General features: G+C 42.2%; 1 protein-coding gene across 4 annotated transcripts; it reads right to left on the minus strand.

Moving 5' to 3' along the window:
- Positions 1-473: 473 nt before the first annotated feature.
- On the minus strand, positions 474-5,931 carry Armcx2 (armadillo repeat containing X-linked 2). Of its 4 annotated transcripts, none has more exons than XM_078034506.1 (6): positions 5,774-5,931; positions 5,434-5,505; positions 5,097-5,156; positions 4,433-4,537; positions 4,032-4,108; positions 474-3,585 (listed from the first exon to the last, which is right to left on the minus strand). In XM_078034506.1, exon 6 carries the CDS (start codon positions 3,454-3,456, stop codon positions 859-861), a length of 2,598 nt encoding a protein of 865 aa, XP_077890632.1. In that variant the 5' UTR covers positions 3,457-3,585; positions 4,032-4,108; positions 4,433-4,537; positions 5,097-5,156; positions 5,434-5,505; positions 5,774-5,931; the 3' UTR covers positions 474-858. The 4 variants fall into 4 exon arrangements, with proteins under 4 accessions (XP_077890632.1, XP_077890634.1, XP_077890631.1 ...); XM_078034508.1 differs by having other exon boundaries at positions 4,035-4,108; positions 5,422-5,505; XM_078034505.1 differs by having other exon boundaries at positions 5,422-5,505.
- Between the last annotated feature and the right edge of the window lie 10,448 nt (positions 5,932-16,379).

Raw genomic sequence — 16,379 nt, forward strand, 5'->3', positions numbered from 1 at the left:
AATGTTCTCATTTCCAGTCTCCACCTCAACCCCATGCCATGTGCAATCCATCTTGCACATTGCTGCCAAATGATTGTTCCTTTTGTCAACAATGTCTAGTGTCTCCCAGAATATGACAGAACATTTCAATATCTCAGTTTAAGGGTCAAGATTTATTTAAAATTTCCTCACCTTAAACTCTCGTTGTTCCTCTTCCCATCACTTCTATTCCAGGCAAACTAGCTTTCTTCCTATTGCAGGAACGGATTTCCCACTTCCATGCCTTTCTTCAAACCAATTCCCCTCCTGGACTGCCCTTCCAACCTAGTTTATATGTACCCTGGCTCATGGAAGCTTTCCTCAGCAAGCTCTGCTTTATTTAACCAGAGAGCATATATTTGATAATAAGCAAATGCTCATGTACTGTTAGTAATCCTTTTGTATTCATGTCCCTTATCTCTTCAGCTAGATTTCAAATTAAAGCATGAAGACAATTTCTTGTCATTTAAAACATACAACTTTATTGATGATACACAAATGAAGTCTTTGGTGGATAAATTCAAGTCAAAACAAATAATAGCAGAGTAGGCCATTCACGATGGACAGATTCACTGTCAAGTCACATAGAAGAACCAGTAAAAATATTCCATCTAAGCAGCACAATTAAAATCACAAATGTGTTTTCAGTACAAGAGGACTATTTGGTATTCATAAATGACTGTCACAGATAAGATCACTCTGGATGATACATTATTCACAACTGGCAGCTGAAAGGATCCCTTTACTATACAAGCAAATGGAAAAGCAGTAACTTTCAATTTTCAATGCTTCCAGACTACAAGAACAAGGAATTTCAAGTCTTTTGAGAGCACACAACAATCAAAATTTGTTCACCAGTTTTATAACTTTCACTTTTACCAAGAGGTCATGGTGATTTGCTAAGGCTCGAATTTTCTTAACGCACACTCCAGATGTAGTACATAAGTAAAAAAGGGAACCTTTGTTGAATTCTCTGTAGTTGAACACTTCTGCTCTGAGATTGTCATAGATAATCTCAAATAGAGTAAGGGCATTGATAAGAATTTCTGATTCCACGTAAGAATTATACAGGGAACTAAATGATGATGGCACTTGGGTACTGAGAAGTTTTTTAAGCATATCTGGATTTTCAGCAAAATTGGAAAGTATTTTCAAAATCTCAACCTTGATTTTCCCACCTCCCTGAGATAACAAACGGAAAAAGTTTGCAATGGAATTGACAAGCAGGTGCTGGTAGTCATTGGTAATAGTCATGTTCGTTAAAAATTTTAGTCCAACTACCTGTACTGCCGAGTTCAGGTTAGAGGCCATAATATCATCCATTACTTTGTTCATGTATACCTGAAGACGGCCCTGGTTTTCATAATTTTCACTCAGGTTATTCATGGCCATTAAGGCTTTTTCTTTAATGTGGGGATCAGTTTTGTTGATCATGTTTGCAATAATTGGGAGGCCTCCCAATTTGCGAATGGTCTCTTGGTTACATGAATAATTGGCATTGTTGCTCAAGGTGAGCAAAGCTACCTGTTGAATGAAGGGATCATCTGATTTCTGAAGCAAGGCAAGTACTTTCCTGAGATCTCGGACACCCAGAATCTCATCAATTTCATAAGGAAAGGGGCGCTTCTGCATGGGAACAGGTTTTTTCCCTCTCCCTCTGCGCTGGGTTTCTGGTTCAGAATCCGAATCTGACTCTGTGTCAGTCCACCCAGATTCCCCTTCCTCAGAATCAGGGACCTCTGCTAGGAAAGCCTCTCCCCCATTAGCGGAGGCTGCAGCAGCTGCTGCAGCCCCATCCCCAGGGCGGAATCCCATTCCCAATTCATCTACTTCAACCTTGCTTTTCTTGCTCTTGCCTTTGCCTCCAGTCCGGGACCGGGTTCCACCCTTGGCTCCACCTTTGGGCACAGCTCCAGTGGCAGAGGCAGCCTTAGGTATAGCCCCAGTGTGAGCCCCAGGGGTTGCTTTCTTGCCAGCTACTGCTGTTCTAGGAGACCCTGAAGTTCCAGGAGCCTCTGCAGCCCCAGTAGGTGCTGCTGACCCAGCAAACAGTGTGGGCACAGGAGACTCGGCCACCTCTGCAGGTGCTGCCATTCCAGAAGTCCGGGCTACCTCAGTAGGTGCTGCCACCCCAGGAGCCACCACAGCCTCTGAGGCTGCTGCCACCACAGCAGATGCTGCTGCCCTGGGAGGTGCTGCTGTACCAGGAGACACTGCTGCTCTAGGAGGTGCTGCTGCCCTGGGAGGCACTGCTGCTGCCCCGGAAGTTGCTGTTGCTCCCCCATGAGCTGCCACTGCCCCATGAGTTGCTGCTGCCCCTGGAGATGCTGCAGCCCTGGGAGGTGCTGCTGCGCTGGGAGGTGCTGTTGCCCTGGGAGGTGCTGTTGCCCCGGGAGGTGCTGCTGCCCTGGGAGGTGCTGCTGCCCTGGGAGGTGCTGTTGCCCCAGGAGGTGCTGTTGCCCCAGGAGGTGCCACTGCCCCGGGAGTCGCTACTGCCCTGGGAGGTGCTGCTGCTGCCCCGGGAGTCACTGCTGCCCTGGGAGGTGCTGCTGCTGCCCCAGGAGTCACTGCTGCCCTGGGAGGTGCTGCTGCTGCCCCAGGAGTCACTGCTGCCCCGGGAGTCACTGCTGCCCCAGGAGTCACTGCTGCCCCAGGAGTCACTGCTGCCCTGGGAGGTGCTGCTGCTGCCCCGGGAGTCACTGCTGCCCTGGGAGGTGCTGCTGCTGCCCCGGGAGTCACTGCTGCCCTGGGAGGTGCTGCTGCTGCCCCGGGAGTCACTGCTGCCCTGGGAGGTGCTGCTGCTGTCCCGGGAGTCACTGCTGCCTTGGGAGGTGCTGCTGCCGCCCCAGGAGTCACTGCTGCCCTAGGAGGTGCTGCTGCCCCAGGAGGTGCTGCTGCCCCAGGAGTCACTGCCGCTCTGGGAGGTGCTGAAGCCCTTGATGCCTCTGCTGTGCTGGGAGCTTCTGCCACTGCAGGGGCCTCTGCAGCTGTGGGAGCCTCTGCCACCATAGGAGGTGGTGCCACTGAAGAGGCTGCTGCAGCCACGACTACTGATTCAGTCTTAGGCCCAACCCCAGCTCCATCTGTCTCCTGGACCTGATTTCCTGCCCCACTCTGAGCCTTGGGGCTAGACATAGCTGGGACCACTGGCTCAGCTCCTGCAGTATCAAGAGCAGAGGCTTCATCCTGAGCCTTGTCCTCTGCCCCAGTATGGACTGGAGCTGGGGGACTGAATCCTGGCCCAAGGTCAATAGTGAACCCAGCCCTTAGCCCAGCTTTAGCCCTGGCTCCAGTCCCAGCTGCAGCCCGGTTCTTGGGCTTGGCCAGTCTCTTCTTCTTCTGGTCTCTTCCCCTGGTGTATTTGTAGACGCAGTACCAGGCACCAGCCCCAATCACTATCCCTGCAGCTACACAGCCAGCATCCCGAACACGGCTCATGGTGCAGCTGGTGTGATTCTCTGATCCAGGGTGTAGAATTGGCTTGCCTAAGTGGGATGTGTGCACGTCAAGGTGAGGTCTTCAGCTCAGGCTTGTGAGTTTTGCTGAGGCTGTGAGCTGAGCAGAACCCTGGGGTAAATGTTAGAAATTATTAGGGTGGGATGGGGTTGTGGCTCAGCAGTAGAGTGCACATCTAGCATGTGTGAGGCCCTGGGTTTTGATCCTCAGCACCACATAAAAATAAATAAATAAAATAAAGGTATAAAAAAATTTTAATAAAAAAATGAGGTTTAGGGCTCTGGCTCCCTTTGTGTCTAACCAGGCCTACTTACAAGATAGTTTAGGAGCACAATGCTTTGTGGGTGTGCTAGCATCCAAATACATGTGCCAAGGCCTGTGTTTGCTGATTTAGAGAACAGGTCCTATCTTCACCCTAGCTTACCCTCTCAGTGACAACAGAATTTCCTTGACCCTTGATGAGAGGCAGTATGAAGACTAGTGGGGAGAGAGAACTCTCAGTTTCAGTCCTGATGTTCCCACCCCCACCCGCATAGGTGCCTAGATAGTACACATACCACCTTCCTGGGATGAGAAGCAGTTAGCTGTTTTCCACTGGACCTGCAGTTGCACAGAGCCTAAGAGGCAAATGGACCTGCAGACAGAAAACAAAAGGCTTTTTTTGAGTCTTTGGTGAACATATTCTGGTTCCCTTCATGATTTGTATTCTTGTGGATCAAAATCCCTCTTCTTCCCCCCCACTAAGGTTCCTCTTTTTCCTCCCTAGCCTTTTCTCCTTAAACTATTAACTAAGGTGAATGCCACGCCCCTTCCTCTGCACCAAAAAGTACTGGCCTAGGCAAGGGGTATCTTTTCAGGAGAGAGAAGATGCAGGAGGAGGAGCTATGGTCTTACTCTGCTCTGATTTCTGCCACACCCACACCACGGTTCCCAGACAGTTGCCACCCTCAACACTGACCTCGGAGGTTTCAAGGTTGCTTCTTCCTTCGGTTTAGTTAGAGCTTCATGCCAAAGACAGACTAAAGGGCAGAAATACAGACTGCAGACGTTGGAGACTGAAAGCCTGGTGGATGGATCAGCACCCAAAACAAGATTCCTATTAATCGGCTTTCAGTATTATTCGCACACCAAAATGTTCAACAATTCTCTCAATTCCCTCGTTTCCTCTATTCCTCCTATCCCACCCCCAATCCCCCCTCTTGCGCAGGCTCCCCAGGCACTCAACCCCTCCTTCCTGTTTGCCCCGCCCCCAGCCGCCATTTCTCCCAGAACACCGCCACACCCCTTCTTCTGCACCCTAGCGGGAGGCGAGGGGAGGCGGCGGGGGGGGGGCGGGGGAGAGGGAGTGGGTGGGAATTGGTGAGAAGGGGTACTTCTACCGAATGCTGGATCAGTCTCAGCATGGGGGATTTTAGCCAGTCGATTTAGTGTCACTCCCCTATTTTTTACTCCTTAACCTCCAGGCCTAGCGTTAGACTGCATTATCCTGCAGAACAGGAGCAGTTTTGCCTTCTCGATTTCAGGGTCGTGATTTTCCAGGGTTTCTCCGCTCTGGGCTCCGCCTCCCGCCCCCTCCCCCCACGCCAGTCCTCCGATAACCGCCATTTCTCCCTCCTGCATACCCGAATTCTTTTTCCAGGACTGAAAAGATGAGGGTGAAAAGCCTTGCGAGCCGGAGGTGTCTGTAAAAGCAGTCTGGGTATTAGAACGGTGGTTTTCAGGGTTCCCCCCTCCTATGAAGCTCAGACAGCGCCAAACCTGCCATCTCTTTTACAGAGGCTGGCACACCCATTTCCCAGTACCCCCAAATGACAGAGGGCTCGCCGGGGAGGGGAGGGGAGGGGAGGACAGGGATGGTAGGGGTTGGGGATGTCTGCAAAGTAAGGGCGGGAGTGAAACGTCCAGATTATTTCCCTACTGCAGCCCCTGCGGTCACCCATTCCCAACCTCCCCGCTGGCCTTGTGTGCGCTGCCACGTTTATTTCTCTTCCCTCCTCCTCTCAAAACAGGGCAGGATGTGGGGTGCAGGGCCTGGGTGTCAAAAAATAAAATAAAAACAAAAACAAAGCATTGGCTGGAAGAGGAAGCAAGCGGATTCCTCTCAAAATCCATCAAGGTTTTTTTCTTTCCCACCCTCTCTTCCCTCCACCCACCAAAACAAGCTACGTCTCGGCGCCACGGATCTAATCTTGAAAGCAGGCCTGAAGCGGCGAGGAAGAGGCAAGCGAGGCTTTAGATTCCCGCATCCCTAGGCTACTCCTATTCAATGGTCCCAGGACATGCCCACCCTCACACCCACCTGCAGGGATCAGGGGAAATGTTCTCCTCCTTCTCCTCCTCCTCCTCCTCCTTCTCCTCCTCCTCCTTCTCCTCCTCCTGGCCTGGGTTAAATGCTCAGCAGTGCGCAGCGTAATAGAGTTGGTACCCAGAGGAGGACAGGGAGTCGGCGGCCAGGGCTTTAAGTACCTTTGCCCACGTCAGCTCCTAGTCACGTGAGGGCTGCATCTCCAGTAAGCTTGGGTTCCCCGCTTTCCACTCCCACCAAGAGTGTGAGCCCCCTCCTTTATCCCCACTCTCATCTCACCCCACCACATCAGGTCCTGTCACTCATTCTTTGCCTTTGTAGTTCCGGAGGCCAGAACAGAAGTAGCCCTTTCTCCATGTAACAATTTGCTTTTCTCTGGTGGGGAGGGGATGCATCTTCTGGAACAGCAATTGTGTTTGTGTGTGTGTGTGTGTGTGTGTGTGTGTGTGTGTGTGTGTGTGTGTATGTGTATGTATATATATATGCTTTTTGTTGGAGGAAATTTTTCATTCTTTTCTGGCCTATGGATACTTGTCCCTCTATTTCCAATCTTCCAGCCTTTACCTATCCCCCCCATTTCCCTTGCAGTTTCATGCTCCCCTATAGATAAAGAACAGAGTATCAGAAAGGAAACAAGAAATAGGAATGGGGTCTATACTTAGAAATATTCTTATTTTATTTTTAAAACTATTACCACACTTTATTTTTATACTGAAAATTACAATAAAACAAGAACACAGTGTGGGAAACAGCAACAAAAAAGGGACAGTGTGTGTTGCTAAGTAAACAAAACAAGATTTCCCACTTCATTGGAAGGCACCATTAATTTTGGTTAATTTTTACCACATAGAAAATGAATTCCATTGGCCACGTGGTGTTTTCAGAACACGCTAAGGTGTTTGAACATCTAAAAATGGATTTTTTTCTCAACAAAGTAAGCATATTTCAATATGATCTGTAAATTGATTCATGGAGAGGTGTTCATTTGTCCAGTCTTATTTATTTTGGACAAATAATATGTTAATTTTCCTCCTTCTGGGGAAACTTCTAAGTTGGACAAATAAATGACCCTGTCTTGTTCTGTTAAAGAAACACATTTATTTAATATTACCAAACCATTCCTGACTGCCGTGTGAACCTTCTGTAATTTGATGGTTATAACTATGACAGTTTTCAATACCTGTCCTTGGATTATATTCCAGTTTAGTGATTCAACTCAGGGCAAAAGGATGAGCTAGGAATTGAAGAAAATTAAGGGTGTGAAGGGTGCAAGCTAGTCAAATCCTCCCTGCCCTTTCAAGAGGGATGGAAGGTACTGTTCTACTATCCCCTCCCATATTTCAGAGCCTTTCGTCCACTGAATTCAGATACTTTCCTCTGTTACTTTTTTCAAAAATATACATGGATACTTAGCCAAAGTGGTGACCTGAGTAAATGCATCTCTCCATCCTTCAGATTCCTCTAGGGGTAACTTAACTGTGCATAGAAAAGATTGCTGTTCCCACTTGCTGCTGCAGCTGAGAATTTCCACACAGCCTGAACACCTGATTGCCGAGGCTAACTCCCAGGCCTGCCAATTGTCTGTTTTTATTCATAGTGCCCTTGTAAATACTGTTTTTATCACTATGTGCTACTATCACATGGCCTGAGAGGTGTAGCCTCTAGGGCTTCTCTCCTCCTTAACTCCAGGACGCCTATGAAGAGACTAGTCTTGCTGCAAGGTCACTGCTTGCTAGTCCATATCCACCTTGGGGTCCCCTTAGTCAAATGTATGGCCAGACCCAAGCAACAATCCTGACTGACCACACTGATTGGCCTAGAATAGACATTCTCACCTGGCCAACTCTGTAGACCACCTGAAATGGTATTCGCAAGATTTGTTTTGTGACTATATGTATGCTTAAGCATACTTTAGGGGGTAGGATTAGAGGTCCTTGACTTCATGGGCTTCTCAAGGGGTCAGTGACTCCTTCTGCAGATAATAAGAGCCAAGACAATGTCCTCAAGGGTCTGTGTTACATATAATAGTCCAGATTAGGAATCTTGTTTTTTTTTTTTGTCTTGGTAATAATATTCAAAACAGGCTAGGGATGTAGCTCAGTGGTAGAACATTGATAAGACATGGGCAAGGTCCTTGGTCCAATCCCTAGCACCACAAAACTTAAGGAAATAAAATATACTTGGAAAGAAACTTGTTCTATTTTTTCCACTCCTTGCCACTACTAACAATTTCCAATTTTCTTCTATGCACATATTAGCAGATGCATTTACACTTATTAATCAGGTTTCAAATTGAGCAACAATAATAAAAAGAAAAGCATTGGAATTTGTATTGTAATTGCAGCAAATCAGCAGATTAAATTGAAGAACATTAACACCTTAAAATTGAGACTTTCTCTCTAAGTATGTTAACTTCATTTTGCTTCACTATGTAAATCAAATTTCAGGAGTTTATTTAGCTAAGTAATTCATATTGTTTGGTAGGTTTTTCTTAGGTATTTAATGTAGTCTTTGAGGATGAAATACTATTTCTTTTCCTAATTATACTTTCTGATAGGAAATTTTTCATTTAAGAGAAAATGTTCTATTGGATATTTATTTTGAATTTACCAATTGTGTGTGATCTGTCTTACTAATTTCAATAGTTTTCAGGTGATATCTTTGATTTGGTTAGGTATATACTTTATGTAATTGCCCAAAAATGATTTTTCATTTCTTTCTTTCCAATATTTGTCTTTTTTCCTTTTCTGCATTTGACCAAGACTTCCTTGCAAGTCTCCTGATCTTGTTCTAGAAATCAATGGGAATACATATTTTTTTCATCATTTACTGGAACTTTTGCTGTTTCTGATATTTTCTTTTTTTCAAGGATATTTTCACTTATATTTACTGGTATCACACAAATGTAGTGTACAGAAATAATATCAGTGAGTGGAGACTAGTCATAATTATGTGGTCTTGGTAGCCCACAGGGAGTGATGAATTTTCCAGGTCAGAGAGCTTCCAACATATTCGTTATTGGGGCTGGATTTTTTTTAAATCTAATTTAATCTAAACAATAATGGAACACTAAATTTACATATGATTCTTTACTAGATAAATGAAGTTTCTTTATTCCGATTTCACTAATAGTATTTTTAAAAGTTAAGAATGGCTAACATTTTATCAGACATTTTGATTGTAAGCTTTCTTTTCTCCATCAGTTTGCTGTTGTAATGAATGATGTATATAGACCATTTTCCTTACCACCTTTGTCTCCCTATAGTCTATTCTCAACACATTCAGAGACAATGCCCTTTGTACAAACTGTCCATCCTTTCCCTGTATTTTTTACAGTAAATACAAAAGTACTTACTACAACTAACAGGGCTTTGCCCTATTGAACATTGTTACATTTCTGTCTTATCATCTATTGCTCTCTCTCTCTGTTTCTCTAGTCATCCTGCTTTCCTTGATGTTTCTGGAACATCCTGGACATGTTCCTTCCACAGAACCTTTGGTTTGCTTACGCCCCTGCCTGAGATGTCCTTCTCCTAGTCATCACCATACATCCCTCACTGACTTTAGGTCTTTATCTAATAGGTGACCTTTCTAGTGAGTCTTTCTCTGGTCATTTTTTCTAAAAGTTCAACCCATCTTGACTTCATGTCATGCTCTCTTTGTTTTTTCCTGCCTTTTTTTTTTACTCTTTTATACTTATCTCAAACAATATGCTATATTTTTGTTTATTTTGTTAATTTATTGTTTCTTTTACCAGGATTAAGGGCTAGGGATTAGAGATTTAGGTCAACTTTATTCATTGCTGTAACCACAGCATCAAAAACAGTGCTCAGCAAATGTGTGGAAAAATGAACAATTTAAGGAATGGCTTCCCAACAGTGAACTATCTTTGTATCCCAGAAATAAAGCTATATGGTTATAAAATATTAGTAGATTTGTAAGTTATGCTGTTTTCAGGTTACAATATGTAGAAGATATTAAGATTTCTTTGAATGGCATGTATAACACATTATGCCTTGAGAATTATTGTTTATGACATGCCTTTTAAAAATAAATAATTTTATAATTTTCCAATAATAAAAGGAATACACATTTGTGTAAAACATATAGAAATAAATGCTAGCAAATAACAAAATCCATTCCTACTCTGTTGCTTTTTTTTGACACTCATCCCCCATCCCCATTTTCAGGTGTTTTCAGGACTCCAGAGGTGAACATTGGTTATTTCAAAAAAGAGGTGGAGAGAACAGAGAGAAAGATGAGGCTGTTCCCCAGAAAAGAAATAGAAAGGTCATAGATCAGGAGGAGATGGTGTCTCTTCTAGTAATCAGAGAAGGATGACATTCTTGTATAAGTGTGGAAAGAACAAGAGGGAAGGCAGTATGTGTGTTAGTGGAGTCAGAGAAGGAGGGAAGGCAGGGAAGGCAAGTTGTCCTCTGCTTTACTAATAATGAGTAGAAAACTGGGGCCAAGTTCATGAGTGACATGGCCTCATATCATCAGGAGCTGAGGTGCTGAAGTCTTGGTCCAGATAGTGGTTCTTGTTCAGGTACCAGCTCCCTATTTTCTTGAAGTCAGTGAGATTGTGGCAGTGAAAGGAAAAAAGATGAGGAGGAAGCCTGTCCTCATCTCTGTAGGTCCCTGTGAAGGTGACTACAGATTGGAAACTCCTATCATGGGGGTTGAGGGTGGTAACACAGTTTCTATGTTTGAAGGTGCTTTTCTGATTCCCCACAAGGATACCCAAACCCAGCCTCTTTCTCATTTCATGTCTTCTAAAAGACAGGACAGTGCTAGCAGTAGAAGTGGTTGGCACTGGTGACTTGAGAAGGAGGAGGGAAGTCAGCTATGTCAGGGAACCTAGCAGTATAGGACTGTGAGGTGACACAAGCTTGTCAACCTGAACACTGAACAGGGAAAGGTCAGGGTTTGGACTCATATTGGGAAGTTGGACCACCCATTGTTTACTGTTTGTTCCTGTCTGATTCTAGCTTTGATCTGTGTCTGCCAGTCTGTCCACTAGTGGTTGGGTAAGTGATGCTGTAGGAAGAAGAACCCAAAGCCTCATTTCCTTCCTCCTTTCCCTCCTCCAAACACTCCTGCCCCTGGGTCCAGCTTGACTGCAGCTTCAAACTCCTGCCCACCCACAAGATACACTCACTAGCCTAAGACAGCTCTTTCAGATTTTCTCATCAATGCAGCAACATGGTCAGTGCTCAGAATCTGGGCTTGGAGTTAGTGGGACTGGTGGTGGTGTCTGGTGCCTTGATGGTGGTTGTAGTGGTGCTGGTGCCTGACTGACTGACCTGTGGTGGAGAGCAGAACAAGAGAACAGCTGATTGGTAAGACATTAATCCTAGCCACAAAAAGGTTAGAAAATACAGAAAGCAGTAAGGAGAAAATAATTAAATAAGCTATCTGTAATGACTATTTCTTGTCTTTCTCTCTGTGTTAAAATGTGGTTATGTGTGTTTTACTTTGCTGCAAGTCATACAGTTTATATTGTCCTGGAGTTATTTTTTCAGGTAACATTGCAGGGTATTACATTTATTAGTTCATGAAAATGCTTCATAAATATTCTATTAACAGAATATTTCATAAGAACAAAATATAATAATTATAACCTTCCCTTTTGATGTCTTGTCATGTAGCATATATGAAACCTTGTTCTCAGGACTCGATGTGAAAAAAAATATCAGACGTCTGTTTGCTAAACAAATAACTGTATGTAGACTATAAATTCCATCCTACTAGGATGGCAGGACATCCTGTCACAGTGCTTTGGAGGTAGTGCCAAGCTTCTGGGGATACACATTACCAAAAAATGAGAGGATATCTTTTCACATTAGTTATAGCTGTGATGCCCATTATGCAAGTTTTCATAAGCCTTTCAGTGGACCAGTTAGGCAGCTCCTGTGCTATGATGGGTATAGAGAGGACAAAAATTGGAGAGGCTAAGATCCTTGGGTAAGATCTAGCCTTTCAGGTGCAAGGTGCATCATATAGCCATCAGCATTGAGTGCTTACTGTTTGGACTACTAGGAAACAAGTCAGAGGTTCCCTGTGCTCATTGTTTTCAGAGATTTCTCTTTTTACCCCCTCGTGTTTGTGTGTGTGTGTGTGTGTGTGTGTGTGTGTGTGTGTGTGTAAAGGGAAAGGGAGTATGTTTTTTAGTGTGAAGGAAACCCCTCACTCCCCAAACCCTGTTCTTCACAGTGGACTTGGGGTTTTGGGGAAACAAATTCTGGGAAGTCCTGCCACAAACTCTATGAGAAAAGGAGACATTGAGTTGGTTTGACACAGGAAAGGAAAATGGAGAACACAGACACAGAGATGAAATGTACATTAGTACACTAGTGTTGTAAGTGGGGTTCCCCAGAAGAATAACATGAGATGGGGATTCTTGTGATAATGGTTTGTTGAGGGAGTGTTCTTACATGAAACATATATGGAAGTGCGGGGAATCACATAGAATAGGGAAAGAAACTAGGTGTAAACATAGTTTAGCTGAAGTCTAGCCTCAGCCCAAGGAACTCTGTAACATGAGGGGTACCAAGGAATTGACACCCTTTGAAACAATAGAGCCAGGATTTTATATCCACTGATTTCAAGCCAGGATGCATGGTTTGGGTCAGATGAAGAGAGAGAGGTTTTGACTCCCCAGGTATCCTAGACAAAGTAGCTCTGACAAGGGTGCAAATATTAATGTTGCAGTCAACACTCACAGCAACTGTTGATGCACTGGACTAGGTATCAAAAATGTCTACTACATCTATTATAACTAGTCAAACTGTACTCTTGCAAAGAAAATGTGCTTCCTACACATATGCCTCCATGCCTTATCAGGAAGACTTAATTTCAACATTACTAGATTTGGAGGCTCTTCATGTGTGCATTTTACCAGGAAATGACCAACTTCTCCATAAACAAAAGGCAAACAGAATAGTGCTTGTGCTTCACTAATTTTCTAGTAGTTATCTCAGAAATATTACCTCTCAGATGCTAGTTTTCTTCTTTATAAACTAGAATAATTTTTTCTTCAATGTATGAATTTCAGAGGGGGACTGTGAACTCAATTTAGCACCTAGTGAGAGAGTGTTCCGTGTATAATGAGATTAGTGGCTAGTACAGAGATTGAACGAAATTTAGACACAGGATGTGTAGCTTTGATCCATTTCAAATGGGTTATGGCAGGTGTTAAAACTGACTGCCATAGAACTTTCTTCTGAAAAATTTGAAACTATTGGAAAAGCTGCTAAAGGGCAGACTGGTGTTGCTCGCTTATACAATCCAAGGTAAGCCAAGCAGATGGACTGACAAGTGTACTGTGTGATAATCCAACATCCGTATGGTACCCCTGGTCTCTTTGTGAAATATGGTGTCTTTAAGGGAAATTAAACTTTGAGCCCCTATATTGCTAATATGGAAGAAAAATCAGCTTCATTTCTTTCTGTGGCTCCCTTACTCACTGAATGAGGTAAAAATTTAGGAGACAGGATATCAGAAAGACAGGCCATTTCATATGAGTTATTGCTGAGACACATATTGTCCTAGATTGCAAATGCATTTTAGGCTCAATGGCTCTGGTGCATATGCTGTAGGCTAGGGAAACAACAATCTTTGTCAAAACTATAGTTTAGTCTCCCTGGTACAGCACATGGTTGTCCTGTCTGGGGCTTGTCATAACTTTGTTGAAGTAGGCACAGTTGTATACTTGTTCACTAGCCTCATTTCTTCATCTTAACTGACCCTTTCCCAGAACAGAGAAATTTTTTGACTGGTAGAAATACTTGTCACTTTAAATACAGGTTATCTTTCTCAACTTCACAGATGAGGTAGGAAGAAGATGAGTAAATTGAGCAAGACCCTATAGAAAATGATGGATTACTAGATAAGTCTTTTCTCATTTTAAAAGCATGTATATAGTTAAAATATTTAAATGTTGAGAAATTGTACTGTAATTCTATTAAATCCCCCTTCAGCCCCCAATCAATTTCATTTATAATTAAAAGTTATACATTCTAATGTTGTGAGATAATTAAAATAGTACATCACATTATATGATACAATGTGAGGGCCTATAAAATGCATCTACATAACAAGGATTCCTATGTCTTAGCTATTAGCCTATTTTTATTTAGTACTAGTATTTTCATAATTCAAATTGGATGTAACATGATTGATCAATTAGAAAACCTAACTTGTATTATATATTTGGTAATAATGCCATCAAATTCAAAAGCCTCTACCACCTGCATTAAAAAACAAACAAACAAAACAAAAAAACTTAAGGACACACTAGATAGTTGGGATGCCTTTAAGCTTTGTTTATCCTAACAGTGGATGATAAAAGTGATAAAAAATTGACAAGAATGTATAAGAAACTTTGTGCTAATGATAAAGCTGGTTGTGATTAGGAAAAGGAAAGACATTATTCCTGAACAAATGTTTCATGTAATCAAACCCTGAATTTGAAAAAAAAATACAAGCATACAAAAAATAAAAATACAAAAACCTTGAATTTGTTCACCGAAGTCTCTTTTATAGGTGTGCACTTATACCTTTAATAAAATCGTTATTAATGAAAGTCCTACAGCAAATATAACTTTGCTTTGCAAGTTTCAACTTTTCTAGACCTTAATTTAATTTTCATCACTGAAACAGGTGTTTTCACAAGGGAATTGTTAAGTACAGAGTTTCTTTGAAATGCAAATACTACTTTATGGGAGAGCAGGGTGTACTAGTGAGTCATGTGAAACATTAGGTAACCATGACAATCCTGACTACTAAGTGGAGGAGTGCCTTTCTTTCTTTATATATAAAGAAAGAAAGAAACACACACACACACACACATACACACACACACACACACACACACATATAGTTGTTAATAGACCTTTATTTTATTTATTTATATGCAGTGCTGAGAATAGAACCCAGTGCCTCATACATACCAGGCAAGTGCACTACTGCTGAACCATAGTCCCAGCCCCAGGAGGAGTGCCTTTCTGTTATCTAGTTCTAGGGCTTCTCAAGGATCTGAAAATCTATAAAAAATGTCTTTCATCTATTTTAGTTTGATTTTAAAGGATGAATCTAGCACTGGTTCACTGGCTGATCATATATTCAAAATCTCTTTTGGGACTCTAAATCAATCTCTTGGAATGTGTGAAATTCCCATGTTATATGTTACAGTAGATCAGATGGTAGCTTGAGAAAGGGAACCCTTACCTTGAGTGCTAGAATCAACACCTAGAACTGCCCTGTCAGTGTCAGACTAACCCTCCTCATCTAGAAATCATAAAACTGATTCTTGATCATGGATACAGTGTGCTTCTCAAGCACTCTTCCTTCCTCCTGATGCCTGGATTAAGAGCCCTAGGGTTGGAGCCTCTAGTTTGTCCTAGGGCAGGAATAATAAAAATAAAGTGATAATAATAATGAATATGATTAAAGCTTTCTAAGTATTATTGATTTCAATGTTTACAAAATCATACTTGAGTTAGATACAATTTAGAGATGAGAAAAGAGAGATTCAGAAAAGTTAAGCAACTTTGCCAATGTGGGTACAGCTAGAAATTAGTGGAGGTGTGTTTGAAATGTCTCCAAAACCCACTGTCCACTACTAGATTATGGTGCCTTTTAAAGTACATGTCTAAGAAGTCCTCATTTTCAGGCTCTGGGCAAGTATCCATACATTTGCATGACAATGTGTGTGTGTGTGTGTGTGTGTGTGTGTGTGTGTGTCCTTGTGCACTGGGATTTTACTTAGGACCTCACATGGGCTAAGCATGTGCTACAAGTCCAGCCTCCTCATGACAACATTTGACCACACATATCACAAACCATCTTATGACATTGTTTTTTACATCCACTGGAATGTTCTCTAAAGGCTCCCTTTACCATTTGGCTTCATTCTAGGAAACAAACTATTTATCATTCAAGAAGCAGTAATTGGATAATTTGAATTATTTTTACTCTCCCAATGGAATATAACTATGCTACTGAGGTATATTCCAATTGAATAAAACTTATCTTTTCAAAAGTGTGGTATCATCATTTTTACCTATATAAATGGTCATTATATATGGTTCAATGTAATGGTATAATATTAACATGATTAAAAATATACCATTCAAGTTGAAATGCAGAGAAAGTAAAACTCAGATTTAGAGAAATGTGCTTTTGAAATTTAAATATCTAAAAATGGTAGTAGTATTGATTATATTTGTTTGGAGGACAAATAACTAAAAGCCTGTCCGTGTGAGAACAACTGGAGGCAGATAGGCTAAGACTTCCATTTGAGTATGTCTGATAATCATTAGCTAGATTATACCTATCTGCTATTAGTTTGGTTTTCAAAATTAACTCATTATTAAAAACTTTTTGATATGCTGAGGGTCTTATTTTGTAAATTACAATAATTATTTTCTTCAGGCAATGAAAAAATTTAATTGCAAGTTTTAATATTAGACCTATAAAGTCAATGTTAATGAAACAGTTTATTATGTATTTAATTAATAATGTAATGTTGTGATACTAATCATGCACTGCTGAATTAATTATGTATGCAGTTAATCATGCAAGATTTGATAAGGTG

The sequence above is a fragment of the Ictidomys tridecemlineatus genome, chromosome X (assembly GCF_052094955.1).
Source record: "Ictidomys tridecemlineatus isolate mIctTri1 chromosome X, mIctTri1.hap1, whole genome shotgun sequence".
NCBI lineage: Eukaryota > Metazoa > Chordata > Mammalia > Rodentia > Sciuridae > Ictidomys > Ictidomys tridecemlineatus.